The 25,912-nt window shown below is 38.6% G+C and overlaps 4 protein-coding genes and 1 long non-coding RNA gene across 5 annotated transcripts; 3 read left to right on the top strand and 2 right to left on the bottom strand.

Moving 5' to 3' along the window:
• The first annotated feature begins 13,057 nt into the window (after positions 1-13,057).
• Positions 13,058-13,513, top strand: LOC111592649. Its single transcript, XR_002750974.2, has 3 exons — positions 13,058-13,157; positions 13,227-13,393; positions 13,456-13,513. It is a non-coding gene; the product is annotated as an uncharacterized LOC111592649 (long non-coding RNA).
• A 2,169-nt stretch (positions 13,514-15,682) lies between these two features.
• Positions 15,683-18,033, bottom strand: LOC111592636 (intraflagellar transport protein 52 homolog). Its single transcript, XM_023304980.2, has 3 exons — positions 17,635-18,033; positions 16,930-17,575; positions 15,683-16,309 (listed from the first exon to the last, which is right to left on the bottom strand). The coding sequence occupies exons 1-3, from the start codon at positions 17,745-17,747 to the stop codon at positions 15,764-15,766; spliced, it is 1,305 nt and encodes a 434-aa protein (XP_023160748.2). The 5' UTR covers positions 17,748-18,033; the 3' UTR covers positions 15,683-15,763.
• Positions 18,034-18,139: 106 nt separating this feature from the next.
• LOC111592637 (cytochrome c oxidase subunit 5B, mitochondrial) lies at positions 18,140-19,379 on the top strand. The gene is made up of 3 exons (XM_023304981.2): positions 18,140-18,320; positions 18,994-19,167; positions 19,225-19,379. The coding sequence occupies exons 1-3, from the start codon at positions 18,239-18,241 to the stop codon at positions 19,329-19,331; spliced, it is 363 nt and encodes a 120-aa protein (XP_023160749.1). The 5' UTR covers positions 18,140-18,238; the 3' UTR covers positions 19,332-19,379.
• Positions 19,380-19,807: 428 nt separating this feature from the next.
• LOC111592638 (cytochrome c oxidase subunit 5B, mitochondrial) lies at positions 19,808-20,586 on the top strand. The gene is made up of 2 exons (XM_023304982.2): positions 19,808-20,171; positions 20,231-20,586. Exons 1-2 carry the CDS (start codon positions 19,958-19,960, stop codon positions 20,509-20,511), a joined length of 495 nt encoding a protein of 164 aa, XP_023160750.1. The 5' UTR covers positions 19,808-19,957; the 3' UTR covers positions 20,512-20,586.
• A 3,311-nt stretch (positions 20,587-23,897) lies between these two features.
• LOC111592603 (tRNA (adenine(58)-N(1))-methyltransferase non-catalytic subunit TRM6) lies at positions 23,898-25,821 on the bottom strand. Its single transcript, XM_023304930.2, has 3 exons — positions 25,434-25,821; positions 24,768-25,377; positions 23,898-24,488 (listed from the first exon to the last, which is right to left on the bottom strand). The coding sequence occupies exons 1-3, from the start codon at positions 25,761-25,763 to the stop codon at positions 24,145-24,147; spliced, it is 1,284 nt and encodes a 427-aa protein (XP_023160698.1). The 5' UTR covers positions 25,764-25,821; the 3' UTR covers positions 23,898-24,144.
• Between the last annotated feature and the right edge of the window lie 91 nt (positions 25,822-25,912).

The following is a 25,912-nucleotide window of genomic DNA, read 5'->3' as shown; positions in this document are numbered from 1 at the left end:
AACGATGCGGCATATTGGAGATAGGAGTTTCAATATATAGACAGTTACCAAGCCGCTGGTCTTTAGCCCTGATCAAAACGATGAAACGGAACCAGGGCAACAGACTGTGCAAAGTTTTGTTTTTTTTTTGCCATAGTTTTTGTTCTTTTTGCTGGCGTCTGGCGTCCCAAATGGCAAAAAGTTATCCCTGCACGCTTCAACGCATCGCGACAGTTGTTAACGTGTTTAATTAGCCCTGCAAATTCAATGAATTGCGACAGTAACAGTTAGGCTTAACAACAGCGCCAACTTCGGCCCAGACGACAATCAAATATTTGAGCAGCCATTTTGAAAAAATAATACAAAAACAACTCCACTCCTGCAACCCCCGCAGCAATAACGCGGGCAATGCGAGGCGCATGCGTGGGGTCACCCCCGAAAAGAAATCGTATAAAAAAGGAGATAACGAGCGAGCGAAAAAAAGGAATTGAGTTGCGCTCAATGTATTCTTTTTTGTTGAGGGCGTGCCCTCAGGCGTTAATCGAATTTAATTTAAAGTTCAAATTGAAAGCACTTTAAAGATGATTCAGTTAATGTGATTGCCTTGAAGAACAAGTGCGAACTAGTTCCTGAACCTAACTTAAATTTAGAAGAATTCCATTTAGAAGTTTTGAATGTTAATCTAGCTCAGTTTTAATATATTACAATTTTATTTATTTTCATTGTTTGAGAGGTAGTTAAAGTTTTGATTGTTTTGAAAAAAGTGCAAAATTTCATTTATTTAAATTTTCAATGATATGAAAGAAGGTCTGAAGTTGTATATATGAAGGGTTACAAAACTTGTTTTATTTCAATTAGCTCCTCGATTGTATCTAGTTCACCAATTAATTTTGTGCTAACTTTTCGAGGTAATAAAGTTGGTGCACTGTTACCTCAGTTTTAAATATTTAAATTAGTTGGCTTCATATGATTTAAATAGAACCGTTTGTAGACTTCTTTAGGAAATGTATAAATATTTTCCATCAAATATATAATTTGTAAGTTGCCTGTTTAAGCTACATTCGAATTTCACTCTTGGCTCGTTACCCACTTGAAGGATATTTACGATTCCCCCAGGTGAAGCGAGTTGATTAATTGAAGCTTATAAGTCGCACACTTTTTGCACAGACTGTGCTGCGCTGGCAGCGAATGTTGTTGTTCATTCATAAAATCGAGAAACGACAATCGACAACTGCTCTCGCGGTAATAGGATTATGAGACACACGTGCTCAATGTCGAGCTGAGTCGGGCCCCTGTCTGCCTCCTCTCCAATGCAGCAGCAACTGCTGCAACTGGCCAATATAGCAGAGAGACAGAGCGAGTGCGAGAGCGGGATTGAGGGAGGGAGAGAGAGAGACGCGACGAACGAGAATCGAGCACTGACGTCTCAAATGCTCGCTGCCTTTTATAGCCTTGGCTTTTATTATTAGTGACGGATTTCCGAGTCATTAGACAAAGTTATGCCTCGGACCACCGCGTCTGTTTAAGCTACTTAAACGCGCCGCCCGCCCACGCCCCAAATCGGGCGGATAAAGGGGCGCAGGGAGGTCGGTTTGGGTGGCTGAAGCTTGGGCCTTCCTACGTGACTTGCTCATGTCGCAATTGACAGGCGTCAGCTTTAAGCCCTCTACAAAAATGCAGCTCAGCATTTAATAAAACAAATAAACTGATAAATGCGAGAGAGATTGCCCACAAATGTGGCACATTAATTTCATCTGGTTGTTGTTGTTGTTATGGTCCAGGCTTGAGTTTAGTCTGAGGCACCTTTCCTTGTAGGACGCAAAAGGGGGACCCACAGCACAGCCGGTCAAGCGTTTCACCCACGCCACTTAAACACAAATCAATAACTTTATTAACCAAAATACCAAAGAAAGAAAACAAATATGAAAGCTGAGCAGAGTCTAACCCACTGCCTAATGCTCGCCCAGAGTTCACCAAGTGCACCAAATAAACTAGAATATAAACTGATCATTCAATTGATATAGACATATAGAGACTTTACAGTCGGGTCTAAACCATTGTCAAATACCCGTCTGGAGTTCAATAAGAACTTTTTAGAGACTGTTATATGCTCTTATAATCATCTCCTTGATATATTGACTATAAAAAAGCAGATTTTTCTGAGTGGTGTAATCATTAGCGTTTACTGGCTTAAGGTGTAAAATATCAATTGATTTATTTTAGATGATCTCTTCAGTATTTCCCATTCCAATATACTCAGTCTTGACGCTGCATGTTGATGTACTTTACACCAAGCTAATATGCCCTTTTCAGTTTTTCAACAAGTATAAAAATAAGATAGGGTATCCACTATTGCCCAACATGAATTTTTGACTGATTGTTATCGAGATTTGCAATCGATAATTTTATTTACTAAAGGACTCTGTAGCGGGTAGTAAAATCAATTTTATAGACTAGTTTTCATTAAGCTCTCAATATTGAGCTTGAGCAGAGCTCTATCATTTCAAACTGAAAGTCTAAAGTCTGACTCTTATGAGTCAAAGCCAATATACCCTTTGCTACATCGCACAAGCATTAATACACCCAGCTAAATCCAGTGCCGTGTTTTACGAGCTGAAAAGCGTCTTGTTTAACTGCCGCGGACAATGGGCACCCGCTGTGCGCGTTAAAAATCGCTGGAATAAGTTGAAGTTGATGCAGACGCTGAGGCTGGAACTGGAACTGGAGTTGGAGTTGGAGTCGGAGTTGGGATACAGGGGACAGAGACTCCGTGGATGCCACTCCGTTTACAGCGACCGGGCCGAGCTGGGCGCCGTGCGTTTATAATTTATGCCAAACGGCTTGCTGTAGCGCCAGTTGACAGTAAGTCGGGGGAAACAGAAAAGGAAACCCAGCTGGCGATGGCTCACACACAGTAAACACTAAAATGAGTCAACGCATCGTTTCAGCTGAGGCCAAAGGTTCAGCTAGTTAAAATGTAATAAAAGAGAATAACGAAAAGAAGAGGGTCCGTACTCGTAGAGTAACCTATCACAAATATGTTTAAAGAAAGAGGCACAGTTAATCAAGCAACCCTCTATAAAACTATCTCGGCTACTCGACTAAAAAAAAACACACAAATTTTGAGGGTAGCTCGAGGCAATCCTCTTCGTTTGGTAACTGAAGACACAATTTGCAATCGAGCGATAACTAAAGCAATGTCTGACATTATCGATTAAGCAGTCATAAGCTATCGATAAATACCTGCGCTGTCATATTTATATTTACTAGTCTTGCATTAGTATTGTAACTTGGGAAATATGTACGTAAATTATAGATTACTTTATGAAAGTTCCATTTAAAACTGAAAACCCAATGCTTGAACTCTGAATGAAAATTACTATAAAACTTTATTTCAGCAACCATAAAGAGATATTGGAAGAAATGATGAGTTACACAAGATTCTATTAAACAAGGTCCAAAAACTCAAATGAAAATTGAACTAAATAAATATATCGATATTTATCGATAATAGTGAGCATATTAAGCACATCAAAAGTACTTTGCTAATAAACAGAGAATTTACAAAATTTAAATAAAAATCATAATAAATAAAAAATAATTCTAAACGATAATATCCATCACAAAAATCTGCTGTAGGCTTACAGAGCTGTTAAAGTTTTTATAAAAGCATTGAGGAATTTAGAAGTAAAAAGATTTAATGTGAGTAGAATCATTTTTAAAGCAAGTTTCTTTCGCAATTCTCCTTGCATTTGGGTCATATAAGATGTGTTGCTTAATGCATTTGAGGCCTGAGGCTCGAGCTCGACTACTGAGCTAATGCTTCTGCTCAAGATATTCCAGTATCTGAGCTATGAACTTTTTAAATAAGAAAATAGTTAAACGCAGACACTGACTAAACCTTCACTATCTATAATATCACAGGTTATTATCCTTCTGCTGTCCGAGCTAGTCTCTAACTGATTGCACGTTCCACTCTTGTGGACAGAAGCCCTTTTTATATTTAGTTCCCCCGCCGCTAGCAATACCGCCCGCAGTTCGCTTATCACATCACATTCAAGTTTATTGACTTTTGTATATGTATTTGGCTGATGTTTCTTTTTTCTCTTCTTCATTTTTTTGTTTAGCCGCTGGCGGTGTAAGCGGCGCCAGATTTCGAGACAGTCACCAATTCCAGCGCCTGTCCAGTCGTGTACACAAGTCGTTATTATTTGATAGGGTCAAGTGTCGCTCAAAAAGAGAACGAAAACTTAAGAAGAGGAGTAAAATATAAGAAAATAGCAAATTACACACATGAATATAAATAAATGTCTGAGACGTCAGCCATACAAAGAAACACAATGACAAATTGGGGGGTCAAGGCGCTCACTGAATAGCGGGAGAGCCCTCTAATTGATGGCATGTGCCCAACTAATATGTTAACATCAAATCTGAGGAACGAGAACAAACTGAAAAACTTAAGAATGGATTAGAAAAATACATGTCTAGATGATAACTGGATTAACTGGAAATTAGACTTGCGTGTCAAAAGAGTTGATAAACTACAGCTATAAGCTTTATCTCTTAGGGAGATTGGCTTTATGACTGACTGAATGATTGATGCTCGATGCATAGCTTAAACTATAAGATAGAGATAGTTAGGAAAGAAACGAAGGTGTGAAATAATAATAAGTGCTACGTTATATAATGTGTGTAGGCGAGATTGAATGATTGATATGCGATTGAAGCACTAAAGGAGCTAGGAGGTTAACAATTTTATAGTAGAAAAGAAGTTGGCAAAGAGCTGAAGAGTTAGCAGCTACCATTTGTCATGAAAAATACACAAGTATACTATACTATATATAGATTTGTATGATTGATTGATTGATTGATGAGCTATAAGTATTCAAAGCTGTTAGAGTTACAATTAAGAAAACGGCACAGTTAAGCCAGGTGCCAGTTACTAAACTTTCGATATTAAATGACTGATTGATAACAAAAACACAACCTGAAGAGAATTCAACTAGAAGCTTGTGTCGCAGAAAAATAATGAAGCATCAAGTAAAGTTTTATATTTAAAATCTAAAATGATTGATTGATTGATTAACCGAGTCTTTGAAGCTCGATATGTTTGAAGGAAATTAAAAGAGCACTGTTTTTTGTCCCTCAACCACACAAATGCTGTGCGTAGGAGAGAAAGCCAAAAATTCCTGAGCTTCTGCTCATAAAAAGTCAGACTTTCAAATTCCGTTAAAAGCTGAAAATGCCACTTCCAATTTGAAGTTGAATTTCAAAGTCACGAGCATTGCATACCAAGTTTTGTTTTAGATTTAGCGATTGCAGCCGCTTAATGAGCTGCCCCGGCCCAGATGCAAAGCGTCAGAGTTTGGAACTGTGGCACGTGTAAACGACACCCAAATTAGAGGTAGATTATTTTATTATATGCCATGTCAGATGAACGCGCGCTGCTTCTATCTCTGATGGGCCTTCCGAGAATCAAGATGAGCTGCTACCTTCACTCGACTAGCTAGCTGGCTGGCTGGATGGCTGGCCAGCTGGCTGGTTGGTCATTTGATAAGCACTTGTTCTTATCACGAGCCACATCGACTGGTCAACTGGCCGCCCGGTCTGGTCTTTGTCATGTAAATGTCGACCAGCTGGTTAAAATCAATTTGAAACTTGGCGCCAGTTAAATGAGCCACAAGCCAAAGCGCGCAGCATGTTGCGCCCCGCTCTAGACTCTAGCCCCGAATGGAGCTCGCTTAATTAAGTTATAAAAATTATATTTTATTATATATGCATACGATTTGCATTTTTATGTGGCGTCAAATTTAACATGCAGCGCATTGATTTACGGCACAAATAGTCCTCCCCCCACGCCTTCTCCGCTAGCGCGGTGGGCGTTCGCTTAGCCATATTACAGCTCTGACAAATGATCAGGTGTGACTTATGACATTTTGAACGACGCTTCGTTCGCTGCCACTAAAGATAAGGGCTTCATATTTTTCGGCTCAAAACATCTCACACATCTAAGATTTCAAATCTTGTTTCGAAAATGTTGGAAAAGCTAAAAAAGCTTCGTATTTGCAATGCCTTTTCCTAAAAGGCAACTACAACAAAATATATAAACCATAAAAACCGCAAGAACAGCAAACGTATCAACCTGGAAACAAAAAAAAAAGAACAACATCAATAATAAAAGATGCGCAGGTATGTTAACTAGTGCAACAACAAAAACTTTCATATTCTACTATAAAGAAAAAATTGTCATCGAATGAGCAATGATAGGTGAGTAAATGCTCTATGATGACAAATATTGAAGCTATATGTAAGCAAAAAAAATATATAAAACGTGAATGGAATGTAGTAACTGAAGGATTCTTTACAAGAGCCTCTCTCAAAATAGTCTGCAACTACAGACAAAAAGGGAGAGAGAGCGAGAATGAAGGATAAGACATGGACTGTGAGAGAGGAAGAGAAATACATATATATTTCTTTCTCTCTCTGTTTTCTTTCTTCAAGAGTAGAGCTTAAATCCCAAAAACTGTATGAATAAAATATCACTGCCTTTACAAGAAAAAGTTAGTGTAGACACACATATATTTATTGGCTAACCATAATTGAGATTTGCATAGCAAAATGTCTAAAACGAGCTTATAATTAGACAACTCAGCGCCTTTGCAGTGTATCTCAGTTGTCGACTGCCCGACTGGTTTGCCAAGCGTCACAAACAAAGCGTTTTGTCTTGTATGTGTGTATATCACTTTAATAATTCTTCTCTTATTTTTCTCGCTAGATTTCTTTATAATTCTGCTTTATTTGTAGCATGTTTTGACATTTTTATAGCTTCGTTGACGACATGTCGCATTTCTGCTTTAATGCTTTGCTGCACACCGTGCGAAAGAGATGGATGCACGAGAGAAACTAGAAAATGGCGTCGCTGCTGCAAAAAAAGTACAGTTGAAAATACTAGTTCAATTTGAAAAAGAAGTTCAATTGTGAACTGCTATGTTAAATGGTTCTTTTTGCTCGCATTGGCACGAATAATAAATGAACATGAACTTGTTAGTTTAGTAGCTCACTTTAGTGAACCACCTTAGCGGCTCAGCTTTGACATGCCATGTCAAAAATTGAAGGCATGTCACGAGACGTGAAGTCACGAAACAGACACGAATCAGACACGATTTGGTTGCGTGCTTATCGAGCCAACACGTTTTGTATTTAAACGCTTTAGCAGCTACCCAGCTTTAGGCTGCCTCCTGGGCTGCTGGACTGCTGGACTGCTGGACTGCTGGACTGCTGGCTGCTCACTGCTTACTGCTTCCTCCTGTCTCTGGCTGGAACACCCATTTAACAAGTCAAGCTCAACGGCCAAAACCATAAATATTGGCAATTTAACAGAGTCAACAGTATGGCACTCGACTGCGTATCGGACTGGGGTCCATAATACACCTTGTCGTACACGATGCTTATCTCTTGGAATTTCTCGTGCGTGTCGTTGTGCCAAAAAAACAAAAGCAACAACACCCAAAGCGACAAACTAACTAAATGACAGCTTAACGAATGCACTACTACACTTACGATAACAAATTTCATAGTGGCACGATAAGATTGAAGATTTAAGATTATAGCTGTCTATATGAAAACATGCTTAATAACTCCAACAAAGTTACCTTAAGCAAAAAATTTATTTAAAGCTAAGAGTTAAGCAATTCAGAACTTGCTTAAACATCTATTAATTAATTAAACATCAATTAATGCATTTAACATTTCTTAAGCTAAAATATGCAGTCCAATAAATATATACACGTCGACAAAGATTTTTATACTCTTTTTATTTTGTATGCAGAATCCTTCTCTTAAATGTATCTGAAGCATAAAAAGTTATAAAATAAAATTTTATTATATTCTATTTAAATAATACCAGATTTCTATGAAAAATCTTTGTCATTTGAGCACGCATTTAGTAGCTATTAAGTTCGTTTCTGATAAGTTTCTCCCCGATATGATACGATTAGTGTCAGAGCTTTTTATGTGATAAGCATGAGATATTGAATAAGCCTGTGTATTGACAAAGTTCTCTGAGTGCATAGAAATGTAGATATAAATTATAGTGTATGTTTAAATATATATTTATATGTTTTTAATACATTTTGCTACAATAACATTTGCAAGACTGATAAGCCCTATAGCTAGGCGTAAACCTCAGCCCTTAGCTCATCCATTTAGAATACAATTCCCTCCATATCAGCAGACTCAAATAAATGGTATAAAAAGGTATGCCATTCGAGCTCATGTTATATTATGTATTTGTATTTTTATTATTTCTCAAGTTTCTAAAGCTACATTAGAAACGTAGCGCAGCTGATTAATGATATAAAAGTTATTGAAAGTCGTACAAAATCTAAATGATAAAAAATCAAGAGTTTCCTGTGCACGTTACAAACTCTGCCAACATCTGGAGTATACCCAGTTTCGCATTTATTTGAAGGAGCATACCAAGCTAAAGCCTGGCCAGGAGCTGTCGCTCGCTGTCGTTTGTTGTGCCTCGAAAGGGGGCACAAACGGGCTTTGGAGCGTGCGTGAAAAATTAGCCGTGGAAATGCGTGTCGAGCTGGTTGCTGTTGTTGTTGTCGCTTTTGTTGCTGGATGCTGATGTCGCCATTTCTCGCACTGCAGCTAATAAGCACAACATGCTCATAAAGTTTCGAAAGCTACAACACTCTGATTTTATTTCATTTTAAATTGTACACGCGCTTTTAAATTTATTTTTCAAATGGTCAAATCTGGTTCGCTGCTCGCTGGTCACTGGACTTGTAGCTGAATCTGGTCAGGACTGGGCTGGGCTGGGTTGGTCATTTGTTTTGCATTTACATGCATCATTAGAGCGTGTCGCGGCCTTATGACAAATTAATAACAATCACCGAAAAAACCAATAAAATAGACAAGCTTTCTATTTCAATAATGGGTTAACAATGTTCCCATAAGCCGCTCGCAAGACAGCTGAAACAGCAACAGCTAAAGTTGATATCGAAGCGTGCCAAGAGATAGAGTGAGAGAGAGAGATGGAAAGACCTGGGTCAACGGCTCTTTAACCCTTGTGTGTGCGCCAGTGTGCAGCTTAAGTATGTTTACAAGGTAACAACTTTACAATGCGGAATATATTGTGTGGTTCACTAAGTATTTTCGTTTTTTTAGTGCAATTCAAACCCGATTTTTTTATATTATATAACATTTTATGAAATGCTGTATTCTCCATTTTTCTCTAATACCTTTTGCCATCTTTCAGGCAAGAGATTGATTCCACGCTCATACAATTTTTGATCCTTGCTGGTAAAAAACTGGTTCAATTGGTTTTTTAAGTCCTGATTCGAGGTGAAGGTTGTACCATCCAAAAAATTCTGCAGAGACCGCAACAAGTAATAGTCCGAAGGTGCCAAGTCTGAAGTATATGGTGGGTAAGTTAGCACATCTCATTCCAGCTGCAATAGCTTTTGGCGAGTTATCAAACTTCCTGGTGGAACACTACACCTTTTCTATTGACCAATTCTGGTCGCATTTTATATTTTTAAAATAAAATTCAGTTTTATAAGTATTTAAAAAAGTATGAACTTGACATTTTTAAATATATATTAATTTAAATTTTACTAATTGATTGATCAAGTGATTGCAGTTCGACCACAACTTCTATTACACTCTACTGATCATTAGCACGACATTTTTATACCCTGATCCCATTAAAAATGGGAAATCAGGGTATAATGGTTTTGTGCAAATGTATGTAACAGGCAGAAGGAGGCGTGGCAGACCCCATAAAGTATATATATTCTTGATCAGGACGACAAGCCGAGTCGATTGAGCCCTGTCCGTCTGTCTGTCTGTCCGTCTGTCCGTCTGTCCGTCTGTCCGTCTGTCCGTCTGTCCGTCTGTCCGTATGTGTGAACGCGTGGATCTCAGCATCTATAAGAGCTAGAGACTTGAAATTTTTTTTGTAGGTCCGTGTATAGCACGCGCAGGTCAAGTTTGTTTCAAATATTCGATAACTATTCGCATTTAATTGTTATCGAATAAAAACATTATTGAAATGCAGTAAATAAATTATATCTCGAACGTCTTAAGAGCTAGAGCTTCCAAATTTTGTATTTAGTCTTATGTATATTTTATGCAATTTTGATTTTTGTTGGATTTTGGATACCGGCTCCAAATTCCCCCAAATTCTTAGAATTTAAGTTTAGTTGGAACTAGGGCCATTATGTGAAGGCGTTTGCATCTCAACCAAGCCAATAGGATATGTAGATCATATGCTGAAAATTTCATTAAAATCCATTAAGTGAAACAGAAGTTATTAAACAAAACGTTTGGCCAATTTGCAAAAGCACATGTCAGCAGCGCCACGCGCACGCATTTTTCCTATGCGTGTGCACACATACATTCAAATGCGTGCATTCTTTTCTATTCCAAGAATTGAAATTGCGATTGAATTGTGCTGAATTATTAGCTGCTACTTATGTTCAAATTTGCAACATCTCGCATAAGAAGGGAAGTGGCTGCGTTGGTAGAGACGCCGCTCGTATGCAGCTTGGGCCGGGTTCGAGACCAGTGGAGATGAAATGTTTTTATTGTTCTATTTTTATACCCTGATCCCATTAAAAATGGGAAATCAGGGTATAATGGTTTTGTGCAAATGTATGTAACAGGCAGAAGGAGGCGTGGCAGACCCCATAAAGTATATATATTCTTGATCAGGACGACAAGCCGAGTCGATTGAGCCCTGTCCGTCTGTCTGTCTGTCCGTCTGTCCGTCTGTCCGTCTGTCCGTCTGTCCGTCTGTCCGTATGTGTGAACGCGTGGATCTCAGCATCTATAAGAGCTAGAGACTTGAAATTTTTTTTGTAGGTCCGTGTATAGCACGCGCAGGTCAAGTTTGTTTCAAATATTCGATAACTATTCGCATTTAATTGTTATCGAATAAAAACATTATTGAAATGCAGTAAATAAATTATATCTCGAACGTCTTAAGAGCTAGAGCTTCCAAATTTTGTATTTAGTCTTATGTATATTTTATGCAATTTTGATTTTTGTTGGATTTTGGATACCGGCTCCAAATTCCCCCAAATTCTTAGAATTTAAGTTTAGTTGGAACTAGGGCCATTATGTGAAGGCGTTTGCATCTCAACCAAGCCAATAGGATATGTAGATCATATGCTGAAAATTTCATTAAAATCCATTAAGTGAAACAGAAGTTATTAAACAAAACGTTTGGCCAATTTGCAAAAGCACATGTCAGCAGCGCCACGCGCACGCATTTTTCCTATGCGTGTGCACACATACATTCAAATGCGTGCATTCTTTTCTATTCCAAGAATTGAAATTGCGATTGAATTGTGCTGAATTATTAGCTGCTACTTATGTTCAAATTTGCAACATCTCGCATAAGAAGGGAAGTGGCTGCGTTGGTAGAGACGCCGCTCGTATGCAGCTTGGGCCGGGTTCGAGACCAGTGGAGATGAAATGTTTTTATTGTTCTATTTTTTTTTTTAGTTATGAAGTGGCGGTGTTGGTAGAGTTTGTGCACGTTGCGCAAATAATCCGGGTTCGAATCCTGGTCTCGCAATGTCGATTTTTATTTGTTTTCTTTTTTTTTTGAATACTCGATACAAACTACGGAAAATTTAAAAAAAACTCAGAGGACTGGGATCAGGGTATCTCCTAGTCGGGCACCCCGACTAGAGCTTTCTTACTTGTTTATAGATAGATATATGCTTAACCCATTCGTAGTCTTTTGAAATGTCTTGCGTATGACTAACGCTCTTAGCACTGACTATTTAAAATTCTCATGTTGTCTTAAATAAATGTGCTTTACAGATTATAAGCTCTATAATCATTGCAAATTCCTAAAGACTGATTCATGGGAGTGAAGTCGAGGTCCGCAGACCAAGGCCGCTGTTCTGTGCTCTGTGAATAAGCCTGGGCTGACTTTTATAGAGACATAGACATGAGACATCATCGAGTCACTTTGAAAACCTAAGTCTATCGTAATATGCCTAGTTTTTTTTTTTTTAATTGCTGTTATTATTTGCAATCTGTCTTATACTAGACAATAAACAAATTTGTTAACAATAATATTACGTAACCGGATGGCTTGGACTCCAATGAGATCAATCCATATATTTATCTACTTTACATATTTATCTATTTCTGTGGGGTAGGTCTAGGACATGTAATAATATGCCTAGTGAAAATAAAATAACTTGCAGCGTTTAAATTTCTTGAACTAGTTCACTTTTCTGAATTCAGCAGCTCATCAACGATAAATATTATTGGATCTATAGATGAACAGCTCCATAGAGCATATCGTTAATTTACACCAAAGAAACGTCAATCATAAACTGCACTGCAGATATATATTAATAAGTATAAGTATATATTAATTATAAGTATATATTAATTACCTATAGAATACTATTAAAGTTTAGTAGCTCATTTTAATTAACTTTACATAAAACATATTCTAAATGATAAGACTATACTCAGATTAGGCTTAACACTCGAGTTTATACAACAACACATTGATCACTTAAGGGTTAAATGAAATATTTATGTTGGATGCTTGAGGCCGTTTACCTGTTAATTGATTGTTACATTCTCTTTCAATGTGCGTGAGAGTGTGTGTGTGTGTGTGTGTGTTCCTCTAGCTCTTTCGCTCCCACAATAGATGCAGCTTGTTGTTTTTGTCGTTGTTGTTGGCTTTTGTGATAGCTGTTGTTGGTGTATCTGTTGGATATACGATGCAGACGTGTGGTTTTTTATGATGCCCAATTTTTGACAATGAAAATTATTGTGATGTCGCACGTTTTGGTGGTGTAATTTAATTAAAATGATGTTCGTCCGCGACCCGCATCAGGGCACGCTTTTCATGGGGGTTTTCCCCGAATTTTCAGCGCACAGGTGACAAATGTGTGCTTGTGTCTGTGTGTGTGTGTGTGTGACAACTTTTGTTAGTAACTGTATAATTAATAAGGGCCGATCAACTCGCCAGACAGTCGGCAATCACAGCTGCTAAAAGGATGCCGACCAAAAGTCAAACAAGCCTCTTGACTTTCCTATGATATTTGCACGAAGTGAAGGGACGTGGGCAGCCGAAGTAGCAGCGGAAGTACAACAAATACAGCTGTTCAGACATTGGCAAATGGACTGAGGTACGAGCATATGCAGTTGAATTTTCATGTTTTTCTCTTTACTTTGCTTTCATTTATTTCTGTTTAAAGTGAAAGAAGCGACAGCGAATGGCAGGAAAAACTTGTGCGGCTTCTGTTGAGCCTGTGAACCTGTTTGCCGCACTGAAACCATGAATGAACAACCGCCAACAACAACAACAACAACAACGTTGTCTTGGACAGCATTGTCACTGTCAATATGTAGAAATGCACTCAAGGTAACTTCCTACTTGGCTCAGGTCGAATTTCAATATAACTTCTTCATACTCTTTACTTGCAGCTTACTGCTAACAAAAGTTCCCCTCCTCCTTCAGTGCCACCCACATACACACACACACACACACACATATATATATATATATATATATATAAGCCTTGTACAACATTTAGCGGTCAACAAAATGGCCGCCAAATGGGGGCCATGGACTATGGAATTAAACAAGCCAAGGCTGGTGGGAGCTTTCAATGTTGATTGATTGATTGACAAACCAAAACTGCAGACAAAGTATGGAGCATAGAAGGCGCGACCAAAGATTCCCTTGTCCCTTGCTGACATACAGATCAATAGAACAATCATATATATATATAAGAAAATATTAAATATTTTCATATATAAGAAAATATATATATAAGAAAATTTGTAGCCGATAAGTATCGCAATAACTTCGGAATGGCGGCAAATAGTAATCAACTATGGTAGCTATCGTCGCGCACGGATCAAGCAGTAAATCCAACTACTTTAGCTATGCGTCTAGTGAGGGCTGGAGTAGGTTTAAACTTGATAGGTCATAATTCCTTGTATCTTACGTATGTATGAAGGAAATGAGAATGATTGCAAGGCAGCTCCGAGAAGGCTGCAGGGTCTATCCTAACCGACGAGAGCATACGCATATGTACTAGCAGTAACAAGAGATGCAACTGAGCAGAATAATCATTGAAGCGAACTGAAATCAAAAGATACAGGCAGACCTGCCTCAAACATTTTTGAATAAAGTTTAAACACCATAATAAGAAATTATATTTGAAATCTATTATTTTTATTTAAAAAAATCAGGATACGAAATCAAGCGAGTTGGTGTTAGCTGCAGCTGCTCGAGAGGAGCGAAAGCTCCAGAGAATTCTTTTTTTTTAATTTCCTTCATACTAGAACTAAATTTACAAGCGCCAGTTGCAGTTGCAGAGTTTTTTGTTAACAGGATATTTTCTAGCAAACAGTTGCGCTGTATTTTTATGTGGCAGCTCCCTGGAGCACGCAGAGCAGCGATTGATGACAGGCATTTGTTGTGACAAGCATTAACTAGCGGTTTCACACACTTCACACACGCTCACACACCCCTGCGATCGCCTACAACACAATTGGCGCCCCTTCTCAAAAACGAAAAACAAATTGTTGCCACCTAAAAACTGAACAACTAGGCTCCCATAGGGAATAGAAGTCCATCCCCTCCCCCATCCCTCGCATTTGTGGGAATATTAATAAAAATAATTAAGTGCAGTAAACAATAATTTTTTGGTTATAAATATAATGTGCATTTTGGTAAGTATATAGCTTTACTTCCCACAGGTTTTGTGTTACGGACCAAAAATGTTCTGCACCTTCTGCGTAATTGAAGCAAACTTTTCGAGCAAGCTGGGGAGACGGCAAGGCGGGGGCATTGGGGATAGCGTGTAGGGAGAACGCCGGCCATGTTTGAATACGAGTCGCCAACATGTTTACATAAAATGGACTTGGTTTACAATTTGACTAAAAAAACTCCTCAAACAAAATGCACAATTTTTGCTGATTTCGACAAAAGGCAAATTAAATAAAGAACAAAAAGTTATAACATTTGGAACTCGAATATTGAATGCACTGCCGATATATGATAATAATTAAATAAGGACTAGACTAGAGTAAAACCACTTGCTAATTACGTTATATATCATAGCCATATGATACTGTACTTGTAATCATTTTTAAATATACTACAAAACTAGTAGAACCTAAAATGGTTCTCAACTTCCTTCCTCTCTTCATGCCAGCCATTGATTTAACTCTTCACTCTACATATACACATTTATGTGTATTTACATAGATGATACATAAATGATATTTACATAAATGACATTTTCTAGATGGAAAAGAAGGCATTATAAATCGTGCTTTCCAACTCAGGCATTTAGCAATTGTGCTTTGAATTCGCTAATGATCTCATCTGAGCGACTATGACATATAAATTATAAGTTAAGTTAGTTAAAAAAGTTTATACCCAAACATGGGATACTGTTTTATACGATCTTAGAGAAATAATACACACATTCAATTTAACAAAAATAATAAAAATGACTATAAATCTTCCTCTTATATATATATTATATAGTATACTATTTTATTATAAAAATATTAAAAATTCCACGTTTTTAAGCTATTTTCAAAACAATTTAAAAATGTTAATGACTTCTCCAAATATTCCTCACAAGACTGCTAGCTGTTACACAAATCATCATACATTCGGAATACCCTCTTCAAGTGTTTTGAAGAACAGAGATTGGCTGCATGGAATGCGCATTGTTTGCAAATTATAGTAATTGGAGCACCTGTTGGGGATTTAGTCCTCAGCATAGGGTGCATAGCTGCTGATCTGGCGTGCCACAATATTGAGTATTTCGCGGGCGGGCATCTCCTGCTGTTCCCTGATGATAGCCGTGATGCGTGCACACTCCTTCACGTAGTTCTCCAGCTCGCGCTGATTGGGCGCTCGACGTGCCGGCTCTTTGGAGCGCAGGGCCTGCAAACATTGCCCTGTTATCTGTGCAAGCTGCGAACGAGCTGGACTGAACGTTTCGTCCAGATCGAACAGCTCGAGAGGCGGCGCCGGTGGCTCACTGAATATTGGCGGAAATGTGGCCAATTGCAATGCTGGTAATGGTATTTCAAACTGTGGTTTAATTATGCGCAACGGCTCATAGTTTACGTGCAACTGGGCATAGGTATCGATCACATCCTTCAACAGGCGATTGCTCAGCGAGCAGAGGGACATGTCAAACATTTCCTTAAAATCCGCGGGCATCTCCGTGCCTATGGAGTCGATCAAACACGCCTTAGGCATGTCGGCGAGAAAAGCCAAGTCCGTGAAGTGTTTGTTGTCGTTTAGCTATGGGAAAGGAAGGGATCAGACTTCAAATAGTGTCTAATACGAGAACAAGTAATGTAGTATAGTACAGCTAAAGCTTACGAATATATCCAAAAACTATCGAAGAAAATAAATTAGGAATTATATTGATCTGAGCATATACCATGTGGTGTACAAGATGCCTCTAAATCTTGTATTCCACGCGATGGACCTTCTCGAATAAATCGACTGTCGATACAGATTAAATAGTTGCTACCTAATATTACTATCTACTATCCTTTACCAACTCCCTTTCAAGTCTAGTACCTACATTGTACCTACCTCTAATTCCTATAAAATCCAAATTTGTAAATATTTATTGAATTATTTATAATACCAAGTGATCTGTCAATAATATCGAACCTTTTGGATGTTAATACTTATTCAAATATTTGTATAAAAACCAAAAAAGTTCTCCAGATCATCATGCCTAGTTTTAAGCTCATTTCAAATGTAATCAGGAAAACATTTGTTTATAATCTTTGTGATAAATCAAGCTCTGCTGCTGTAGCTAACGTATGCTATATACCAGTAACATTTGCCTACACGAACATATCATATCCCTTTCATTTCTGAACACCGGGTATATGAGAAGTACAAACCTCCACATCATTAAAGTCCAAGTGCGTATAGTTTATCTCTTCGGTGCCCAGTAGTTGGAGCATATACTCCAGCATAGCATCGTTCGTTTTATCCTGCAAGTACTTATCATGCCATATATAGCCGGAGCCCAGGGCCAATATCTTGCCACCCTTGGCATTGCTATAGTAACCGGCCAAAGGACGATTGAAGGGATAGACAACGGGTCCCGTGGTCAACAGCACGTTTGCTGGCTCCGAAACATTTAGAGTAGCACCATAGGGATATTGAAAGTGTATCTTGTACTTCTCATCACTGAAATCATAATCCACCTTCTCGATGTCCCGTTTGAGCAGCTGTCGCCACATCGACTCGCAGACAACGCCGCCACCCACGATGCACTCTTTGGGATGGAAGTTTTTGTAGTAATGCGGACGCACTACATTATCGCTGTTGATATAGATGCCGTATTGTTCCAAAAAGAAGTTGACATTCGTGTTGAACTCCTGTTCACCTCCTTCGCCGAGCAGTACCAGCAAACTGCCTGCCGATTGTTCCACATAGTCTTTGAGCACCTCGAACTCCTCCTCGGTGAACCGATCCTGCGGGCCAGCCAGCACAAAAATCTTTGTGCGTGCCAAGCACTCCTTGTTCAGGTCAACTTCGTTTCTAAGTAATATATATGATATATCTGCAAATATCTAATCAATCAGTTTAATGCCTCTTACTGTTCCACATTCCAATTAGCCTTTAGCTTGCGATGCAACATTTTGTAATTGTCTGTTATTTGAAAACGTTCATTTTTTGATATATCAAAGCAAATTGTGGGCTTATTAGACATTTTTTTCTACTTTTTTAACTTAAACTTTCATAAGATATTTTTCAACGCTTTTTGGTTACCAAGCAACATCTGGCACAACACCCACAAATAATCACACTGCGGTTAGCTATATAAAACTTTAGTGAACATATTACTTATTAAATTATATACTGGATACTTAATATAAAACACTTAAGTCGCCTTTGCATACAATTTTAGCACAAAAATCAGAAAAGTGTCGGAGTTTTATTCAATTAACTGTGCTTAGACCGCCACTTTCGCGGCATAGCTAGTATATCGGAACATCTGGCAACGCTGCGCAGTCGTGCGCAAAATTGCGCAACACTAGTTCGATAGTGGTTTGAAATTGATTCGTTGATCGAACCAGTTGCGAACTAGCGTATACCACTCACGAATCAACACCTGCCCTGAGTCTCGCTGTGAAAAATTACGAAAGAATTCGGCTGTTCAACGCTTCCCAAGACCAACAAATCTTTGCTTAACGAACAATAATGGCATCAATCTGTGGACGCATGGCGCTTCGTGCCGCCGCACGCCAAAATGTGACATACAACTCCGTGCGTACCTGCAAAAGTAAGTAGGAAAAAGGCGCAAATCAATTGTCACGTTCGCCTTTTCCGTGTGGCAGAGGAAACGCTACCAAGGCAGCGCCTGCATCATCCATATTACATAATAGGGAAATAAATCAAAGGCAATGCAAAGCCTGCTGTGAGTGCAACCAGGTTTTTGCCACATTTCTAATGACCAAAAACTATGTCAATCTATGCTGGAGGTTATGTAATAGCTGCGCCCAGTGCAAATGTTATTATGCTAAGCCAAAGGAAAACGCAAAAGTCGTAATTCGCACCTCGCCGTGTTATCGCTAGTATACTAATACAATGATAATTGAAAGTAGTGTATGTGTATGCGTGAATGTCGAAGGAGTTGAGGCTTTCTATGTGAGCTTTTATATAATCAATGTGCACAGACAGCTGATTCAGCAAGCGGTTAATGCGACCAGGGGCGGAGTATAGGGGCTATAACAATAAAACATTGTGAGTGATCGAAGGTGAAGTAGCCACTATATGGATATCATATATAAAAGGGCTACAGTAGGAAAGCGCTGTAAAGTACTGTTAAATGATCTAACTCTGCATCAAACCAATAGACAATAAAATAATAATATATATATTTAGCCAGTAGGCTAAAGCGATTAGCAACCCATTGGAATCTTATGAAAATTTAACTAACTGTTCTTTTCTCGTAGTGATGAACGATCCCCTGGAGCACGCCACAGGTATTGAGAAACGTGAACTGCTGTTGAAGGCGGCCGGCAACGATAATCCTTTCGACATGAAGGTGTTCAAGCGTGGTGCTGGCACTAAGGAGAACCCCAATCTGATTCCATCGGCTTTCGATGCTCGCATTGTTGGCTGCATCTGTGAGTAGACTTCACACGCTACCTCGATAAAGTAATATACCCTTTCTTAACTTTCAGGCGAAGAGGATCAGACCTACGTGCAGTGGATGTGGCTGCAGAAGGGCAATCAGAAACGTTGTGAGTGCGGCCACTGGTTCAAGTTGGTCGAGAAGGCAGCTGTTTAAAGTTATTATTAATTAATTAAATAAACCAATTAATAACAAAAAACAACACACAAAAACAACAACCACTATTAAGCTAAAAGTCAACAAAATAGCTTTCCAAATAAAAACAAACATCAATCCAAAAACCAAAATAGAAACAAAAACCGAAACCAAATGCGTCGCGTCTGGCTTAAGCTTTTATTTACGTTTTGGTGGAGCACGCTGATTGCAACCGAGAAACGTGTAAAAAACGTTTAAATAAATTACATTTAAACAAATATTAAAACTATCAACTGCTTTAACATTGTCTACAACTGTGGATCGTGTCTCTTTGATATATATATTTCGACTCTTAGGACTGGCGTGTGTATTTACTAAAATAAGTAGAATGTTAAATCAGCCAATCAGATTTCGTGTCTCGATTGGATTCTATCGAAGTAGGCCAACCATATTTCTAAGACCTTTTCAACTTTGTCAGCTGAAAGCTCATTCAATATTAACTTCGCAAGGGAAGCGAATGTTACATTGAGCTACAAGCGTATATACATATTTATTTTCATAAAAAGTAAAAAAAATTATAAATACACACACTTATATAAATATATATATGTGCATTATATATAGATAAATCTGTATACAAGGTTAGAATGTCGTCTTTCATCTCGCGCCTTCTGAAATCGCCGTTCGCATCGAAGCGTCTCGTATCGCAGCTCACGAGGCCCGGCGAAGGGAAGCTGGGCACAATGCTCCGTGTGCTTGGCTGGCAGCGCATGCTGGGAGCCCTTGGGATCAAGGAATTCGGAGGCGGATCAGTAGGCGTGGTGAATCGCGGCATTTCGACCACGCCGGTATGTAACAAGCGTAAGTAGGGCAGGTATGGTGCTGCAGCTAGTCTTAATGGATTCTCTCGATTGGCACAGAGCTAACGGATGACATGGAGCTGGCCACGGGCATCTTTAAGCGTGAATTGATGCTGCGTCGAGCAGGCTGCCTCGATCCGTGGGCTATGAAGAAACCCATGAAACGAGGTGCCGGCAGAGAGAACGATCCCACGGAGGTGCCATCCGCCTTCGATGGCCGTCTCGTCGGCTGCCTCTGTCTCGGAGATCGCGGTGCGAAGTGGATGTGGCTAGAGAAGGGCGCACCCAAGCGCTGCGAGTGCGGACATTATTTTGTCCTCAAGAATGTGCCTGCTGTTTGAAACTTGATTGCAAATAACTTAAATGGGGCGCTGTATCTACTTACACACTTGAATAGATGCTCATTTCTGCACACACATACTTACCTTACGTGGTCACACCTGCACATGTTCACACTTCACAATTATATTGAACTGATTCTCTCAACCATTTATAGCAATACCCGAAAAAGTATTCATAAAACATTGCATGATATTATCAGAAATTAAAAAACGAAAGGAATTAATATAATTTAGGCTGACTGAAAATAGGATTACCTAGTCTGATCCTTAAAAACAAACGAAACTCGCAGGATATCTGTATCCCTTCCGTACTCTTGTTCTTGGTTAATAAATAACTAAAGATAAAAAGTCGGTTACTATTTGGAATATTAAAATAACTAATCAAAACTGTATAGACCACACACAAAACTAAATTCCAAAAATAAAACTAATTCGAAAGATATTTAATTTAATGTAGGTTTTCATGAAAACCATTCAACTAAACAGTTTTAGTTGACTTGTCTTATGTTTAATTGTGTGACCCTTGTGTGGATTAATTGAGTGAGCAACTTTGTATGGGATTTTCCTCTCTTTTATAACAACGCTTTTCCTCTTGAATTTTCAACGATTGCCTTCCATTTGAAATCAGACCATCATGGAATAAATGTCTCGCGCGAAAGTATGTTACGAAATTTGTAAGGTTTGATGACAGCAGAGTGAAGTGACCGGCTCTGGGCTCAGCGCAGCAACCACAAATCAAGGGAATCAACCCCACAGGACAATCACAAAAACGTCAAATAACAAATTATAGAAGAGTCATGACCCACGGGCAGTTTTAATATCTACCACCACAAGGGCAATACCGTCAATCTAGTTAAATGTATGCTTAAGAGCTTAGGGGAAATGATCAAAGAATCTATTTCTGGTAATTTGGATTCTAGTAGGAATTCTAGAAGGAAATTGTATATGAAAGAACTAACAATTTCTACGCACCTGTAAAGTCAAATAAAATTATATTCATGCTTATCTTGTATTTAGATGCGACTATTGATAAAAGCATAGTCCTTACGTTTCTTACTCTGTTCATAAAATTGTGCTCACATGATTCGGAAGGATATCCCCTGAAACCATATAATTCGGAGTAGAATATGCTTTAGGTGTATAATATATAGTACACAGGCTTATAATATAATAACAAAACCGTTGACCACTGAAAAAGCACGTGGAAAGCGTCAGAATTTGTCCTATAAATCACGCATCCATTCAAATGCGAGTATTCTTTCCTATTCGAAGAAGCGCAATTCAAGTCTTGGTCTCCTAACGACGGTTTTTATGTTCCAAAACAAGCTATGCAAAATATTAAACAAGTCAGATAGGACTGGATTCATGGTATCTCCTAGTCGGGCATCCCGTCAAGAGTTTTCTTACTTGATAATCTCATGCCTCATGCAGTCTCGTTCGATTTGTTTACGTTCAATTTTGTGCGGCCGAGTCTTATGAATTCAATTTCACTTCATCGACCACATCAGTTGATCCCTCGAAGCGCACTGATATTGACCGCCTATTTTTTTGTTCAGCAAATTCGAAGTTGTTTGTGGGATAAAATGCTCAAATTTATGTGTTGAAAAAGTTTGTTATAGACATCCATTTCATATGTTGTATGGTTACTTGCTTTTAATAACATCTAACAAATAGCGTTGCAATTAATTATTCATTTTTGTTTTCCAATTGGTAAACTGTATAAATATCTCCTTATATCCTTAACCCATTGTGAATGATGTGGCGGTGTTGGCCGAGATGATGCGCGTTGCTTCTACCGGTTTTTATTTGACTTTTTTTACTGCTCTCTCGCTCTCTTCGAGCATCTCTGACTATATTGATTATTGCAGTTTACATCTGGTGGATACAATCCATTTGGTCCACATTCCATTATTCCATATTGAAAATTGCAATGCTATTTTCAGCACTATGATAAATTATATACACTAAAATACTTAGAGTACATTGGGGGAGCGAACAACTAGGAAAAATGTATATTCACCAGTTTTACATAGTGAATTGGATATATGAGTTACCTTGAAACAATTTTTAGATTAAACCACTAACCATTCAACATATAGAATGGACATCTAGAACCAATTTTTTCAATACATAAAATTTGTTCATTAGGACCCAACCCTACTTTGTGTTTGCTAGGTTCAATCAACAAAACTTCAAGCGTTTGATGTTTTATAGGATCTTCTGAGCTTAACAGATCTTGCTGATCTTAGTTGATCTCCTATACAGAATTATGTTTTATTATTATTATATTACATTTTAAAACGATATATCGTTATATCCTTAAACCGGCTGCGGCCGCATTTATTTATTTTTATACCCTGATCCCATTAAAAATGGGAAATCAGGGTATAATGGTTTTGTGCAAATGTATGTAACATTCAGAAGGAGGCGTGGCAGACCCCATAAAGTATATATATTCCTGATCAGGACGACAAGCCGAGTCGATTGAGCCCTGTCCGTCTGTCTGTCCGTCCATCTGTCCGTATGTGTGAACGCGTGGATCTCAGCATCTATAAGAGCTAAAGACTTGTAGGTCCGTGTATAGCACGCGCAGGTCAAGTTTGTTTCCATTATTTGCTAACTATTCGCATTTAATTGTTAAGAGCTAGAGCCTTGTATTTAGTCTTATGTATATTTTATGCAATTTTGATTTTTGTTAGATTTTGGATGCCGGCTCCAAATTCCCCCAAATTCTTAGAATTTAAGTTTAGTTGGAACTAGGGCCATTATGTGAAGGCGTTTGCATCTCAACCAAGCCAATAGGATATGTAGATCATATGCTGAAAATTTCATTAAAATCCATTAAGTAAAACAGAAGTTATTAAACAAAACGTTTGGCCAATTTGCAAAAGCACATGTCAGCAGCGCCACGCGCACTCATTTTTCCTATGCGTGTGCACACATACATTCAAATGCGTGTATTCTTTTCTATTCCAATAATTGAAATTGCGATTGCAGCTTGGTCCGGGTTCGAGACTAGTGGAGATAAAAGGTTTTTTATTGTTTTATTTTTTTTTTTTTTAGTTACGAAGTGGCGGTGTTGGCAGTTTGTGCTCGTTCCGCAAATAATCCGGGTTCGAATCCTGGTCTCGCAATGTCGATTTTTATTTGTTTTCTTTTTTTTTTTTTAATACTCGATACAAACTACGGAAAATATTACAAAACTCAAAGGACTGGGATCAGGGTATCTCCTAGTCGGGCACCCCGACAAGAGCTTTCTTACTTGTTTTTTTTTTGTAATCTGTATTTACAATCTTTAAACAATAAGAAAAACAAAAATATCGTACAAATGTTTAAGTTTTATTGGATTTTATCTTCTATTGAAAATACAATTATCATATTTGTCCTTAAAGCTAGATTGTAAGAGAATATATTTTAAAAAGTGTTCTCGAGCATAGATTTGATATATTTTAGACAAAATATTACATTTCCTGCCGACTGTACAGTTCTTTTCTGACTTAAACAAAACATTCGTTTAGATATTCATTTATCTAAGGCAAACATAGGAATACGTACACTGGATCATATCCATATCCTTTCTCCACCTCTTTCGTGGACTTAAATGATCCTACTTGACCTTCCTGATATCACCTGCTATTTTAGCGTGTAGCCCGTCAACAGATAGCCACTATTACCGCTCATGTTGACCTCCGGATGGGTGCGATTGGGCAGTATTTGATATGTACGCATCCAGTTGGAGGTTAGATGTAGATTTGTCACTTTGCCCGTTGCCTTTAGCTCCATGTACGTTTCTTGGAGCAGCTCCTTGCATGTGCTAAAGATGACAATCGGTCGCGATGGTTTTATAAGTGGCAACAAAGCTTGCAATATACTCGAAGGATGCTCCTTGGCAGCCATTACTAGACTATCGAATTTGTCATTCATCAGAGTGGCAGCGCGTTTATTTTCCAGCTGCCAGCGCGGAGGTCCTTTACTTACTGTGAAGAAGAAGAGGGAGGGCACACTCATTTAAGTACAAAGAAGCTTCTTTAGGGTTGAAGATCAGTCAATCTGTTGCTCAGATAGATAGCTTACAGCTTTAAGGGTACAGAATGCATTCGATTATAAAAGAAAAGACTTTTTGATTGAAAATCTGATGGTAAGCAGCTATCCATCATAGATGGCGATGATGAGAACTTAAAACTATAGGGTAGGGTAAGTTAAAGCAATGATCATTCATGGAAAATTATTCAATAAGCTAGATATAGATTACTTACAGTTGCGAGACTCATCCAATTTAAATTTTTTGCTGCTTGGCTCAATATCTTCGCTCTGTTCTATTGCGTTGTCTTCAGTCTTTACTGACTCCTCCGTGACCTCCACTGTTTCTAGCTTGTCGCCTTGATAGAATTCACGCAGTACTGAGTACAAGTTAACAGAGATGCACCGTTGTTGCTGTTCGAGAGGCAATTTTAGAGCCAGTACAGCTTGCTTCTGTGGCACATTGCCTGGATGCATATGAACCAGCGTGGAATCTGTGGCAGCGCCCATAGAATTAAGCATGGCTGCAGGAAGGAGCCCATTCGTGCCGCTCTCGTACAACAGATAGCTGCCAAATCCAGATATGCCTGAATATGATATAATTTGTGAGAGTGTATCCACACGTATGCCCATTATTTTATCTGCATCCTGCCGATGGAATATGTCGACCATTAGACGTATGGTGGGCTGACGAATTTGCACAAACTCAAAATACTTTTTTTCTTTCTTTAGTAGATATTTGTCCTGCGAGTATTCGGTACGGGTATGAAACGTTTTCGAGTTCTCCACTAGCTTCTCAATGATCTTGCTTGACTCGTTGCATGCTTCACGCATCTGCTCGATGTCCTGTGACAGTAAAATCCAATTAAAAAGGATCTAAGTTTCTTTTGTTCCCCACCTACCGATGATTTCAGCGCTTGTGCCTCGCCATTGTCGCTAATATCCCGATTGTCGGCTCCACTGCTAGAAATATTTAGCACGTCTCTTATACTTCTTAATTCATTTTCGCTACAAAGCTCAAGGCTGTGCTGTCGCTGTGCGCCACGTTTGCCCGCCTTGGACTCTTTAACACACATCTTAAATGTCGAGTCGTATGGTTGATCCAGAAGAGATTTCAACTCTAAATGCTCCTTGCCTAATGTAGCTGTCGCATCGAGACTTCCAAATTTTTGCAATTTTGTATACTTTTGCCTCTGTATGACAATATAATCGCCCAACTGAATTACCGCCATTGCGACCAAACCTATTTAATAAATGCAAACACAACAGGTAAGCACGCTGTTTATTATAAAAAGAGGACGCAGTAATTATCGATAGCAATACAATAATAATCGATAAGATGAAGGGATGATAGGGATTTGTTTTTGCAATGAATTGATTC

The sequence above is a fragment of the Drosophila hydei genome, unplaced genomic scaffold (assembly GCF_003285905.1).
Source record: "Drosophila hydei strain 15085-1641.00,03,60 unplaced genomic scaffold, DhydRS2 tig00000149-arrow-pilon, whole genome shotgun sequence".
Taxonomy (NCBI): Eukaryota; Metazoa; Arthropoda; class Insecta; order Diptera; family Drosophilidae; genus Drosophila; species Drosophila hydei.
The sequence above is the reverse complement of the archived record's forward strand: the minus strand, read 5'-3'. Positions and strand labels throughout refer to the sequence as shown.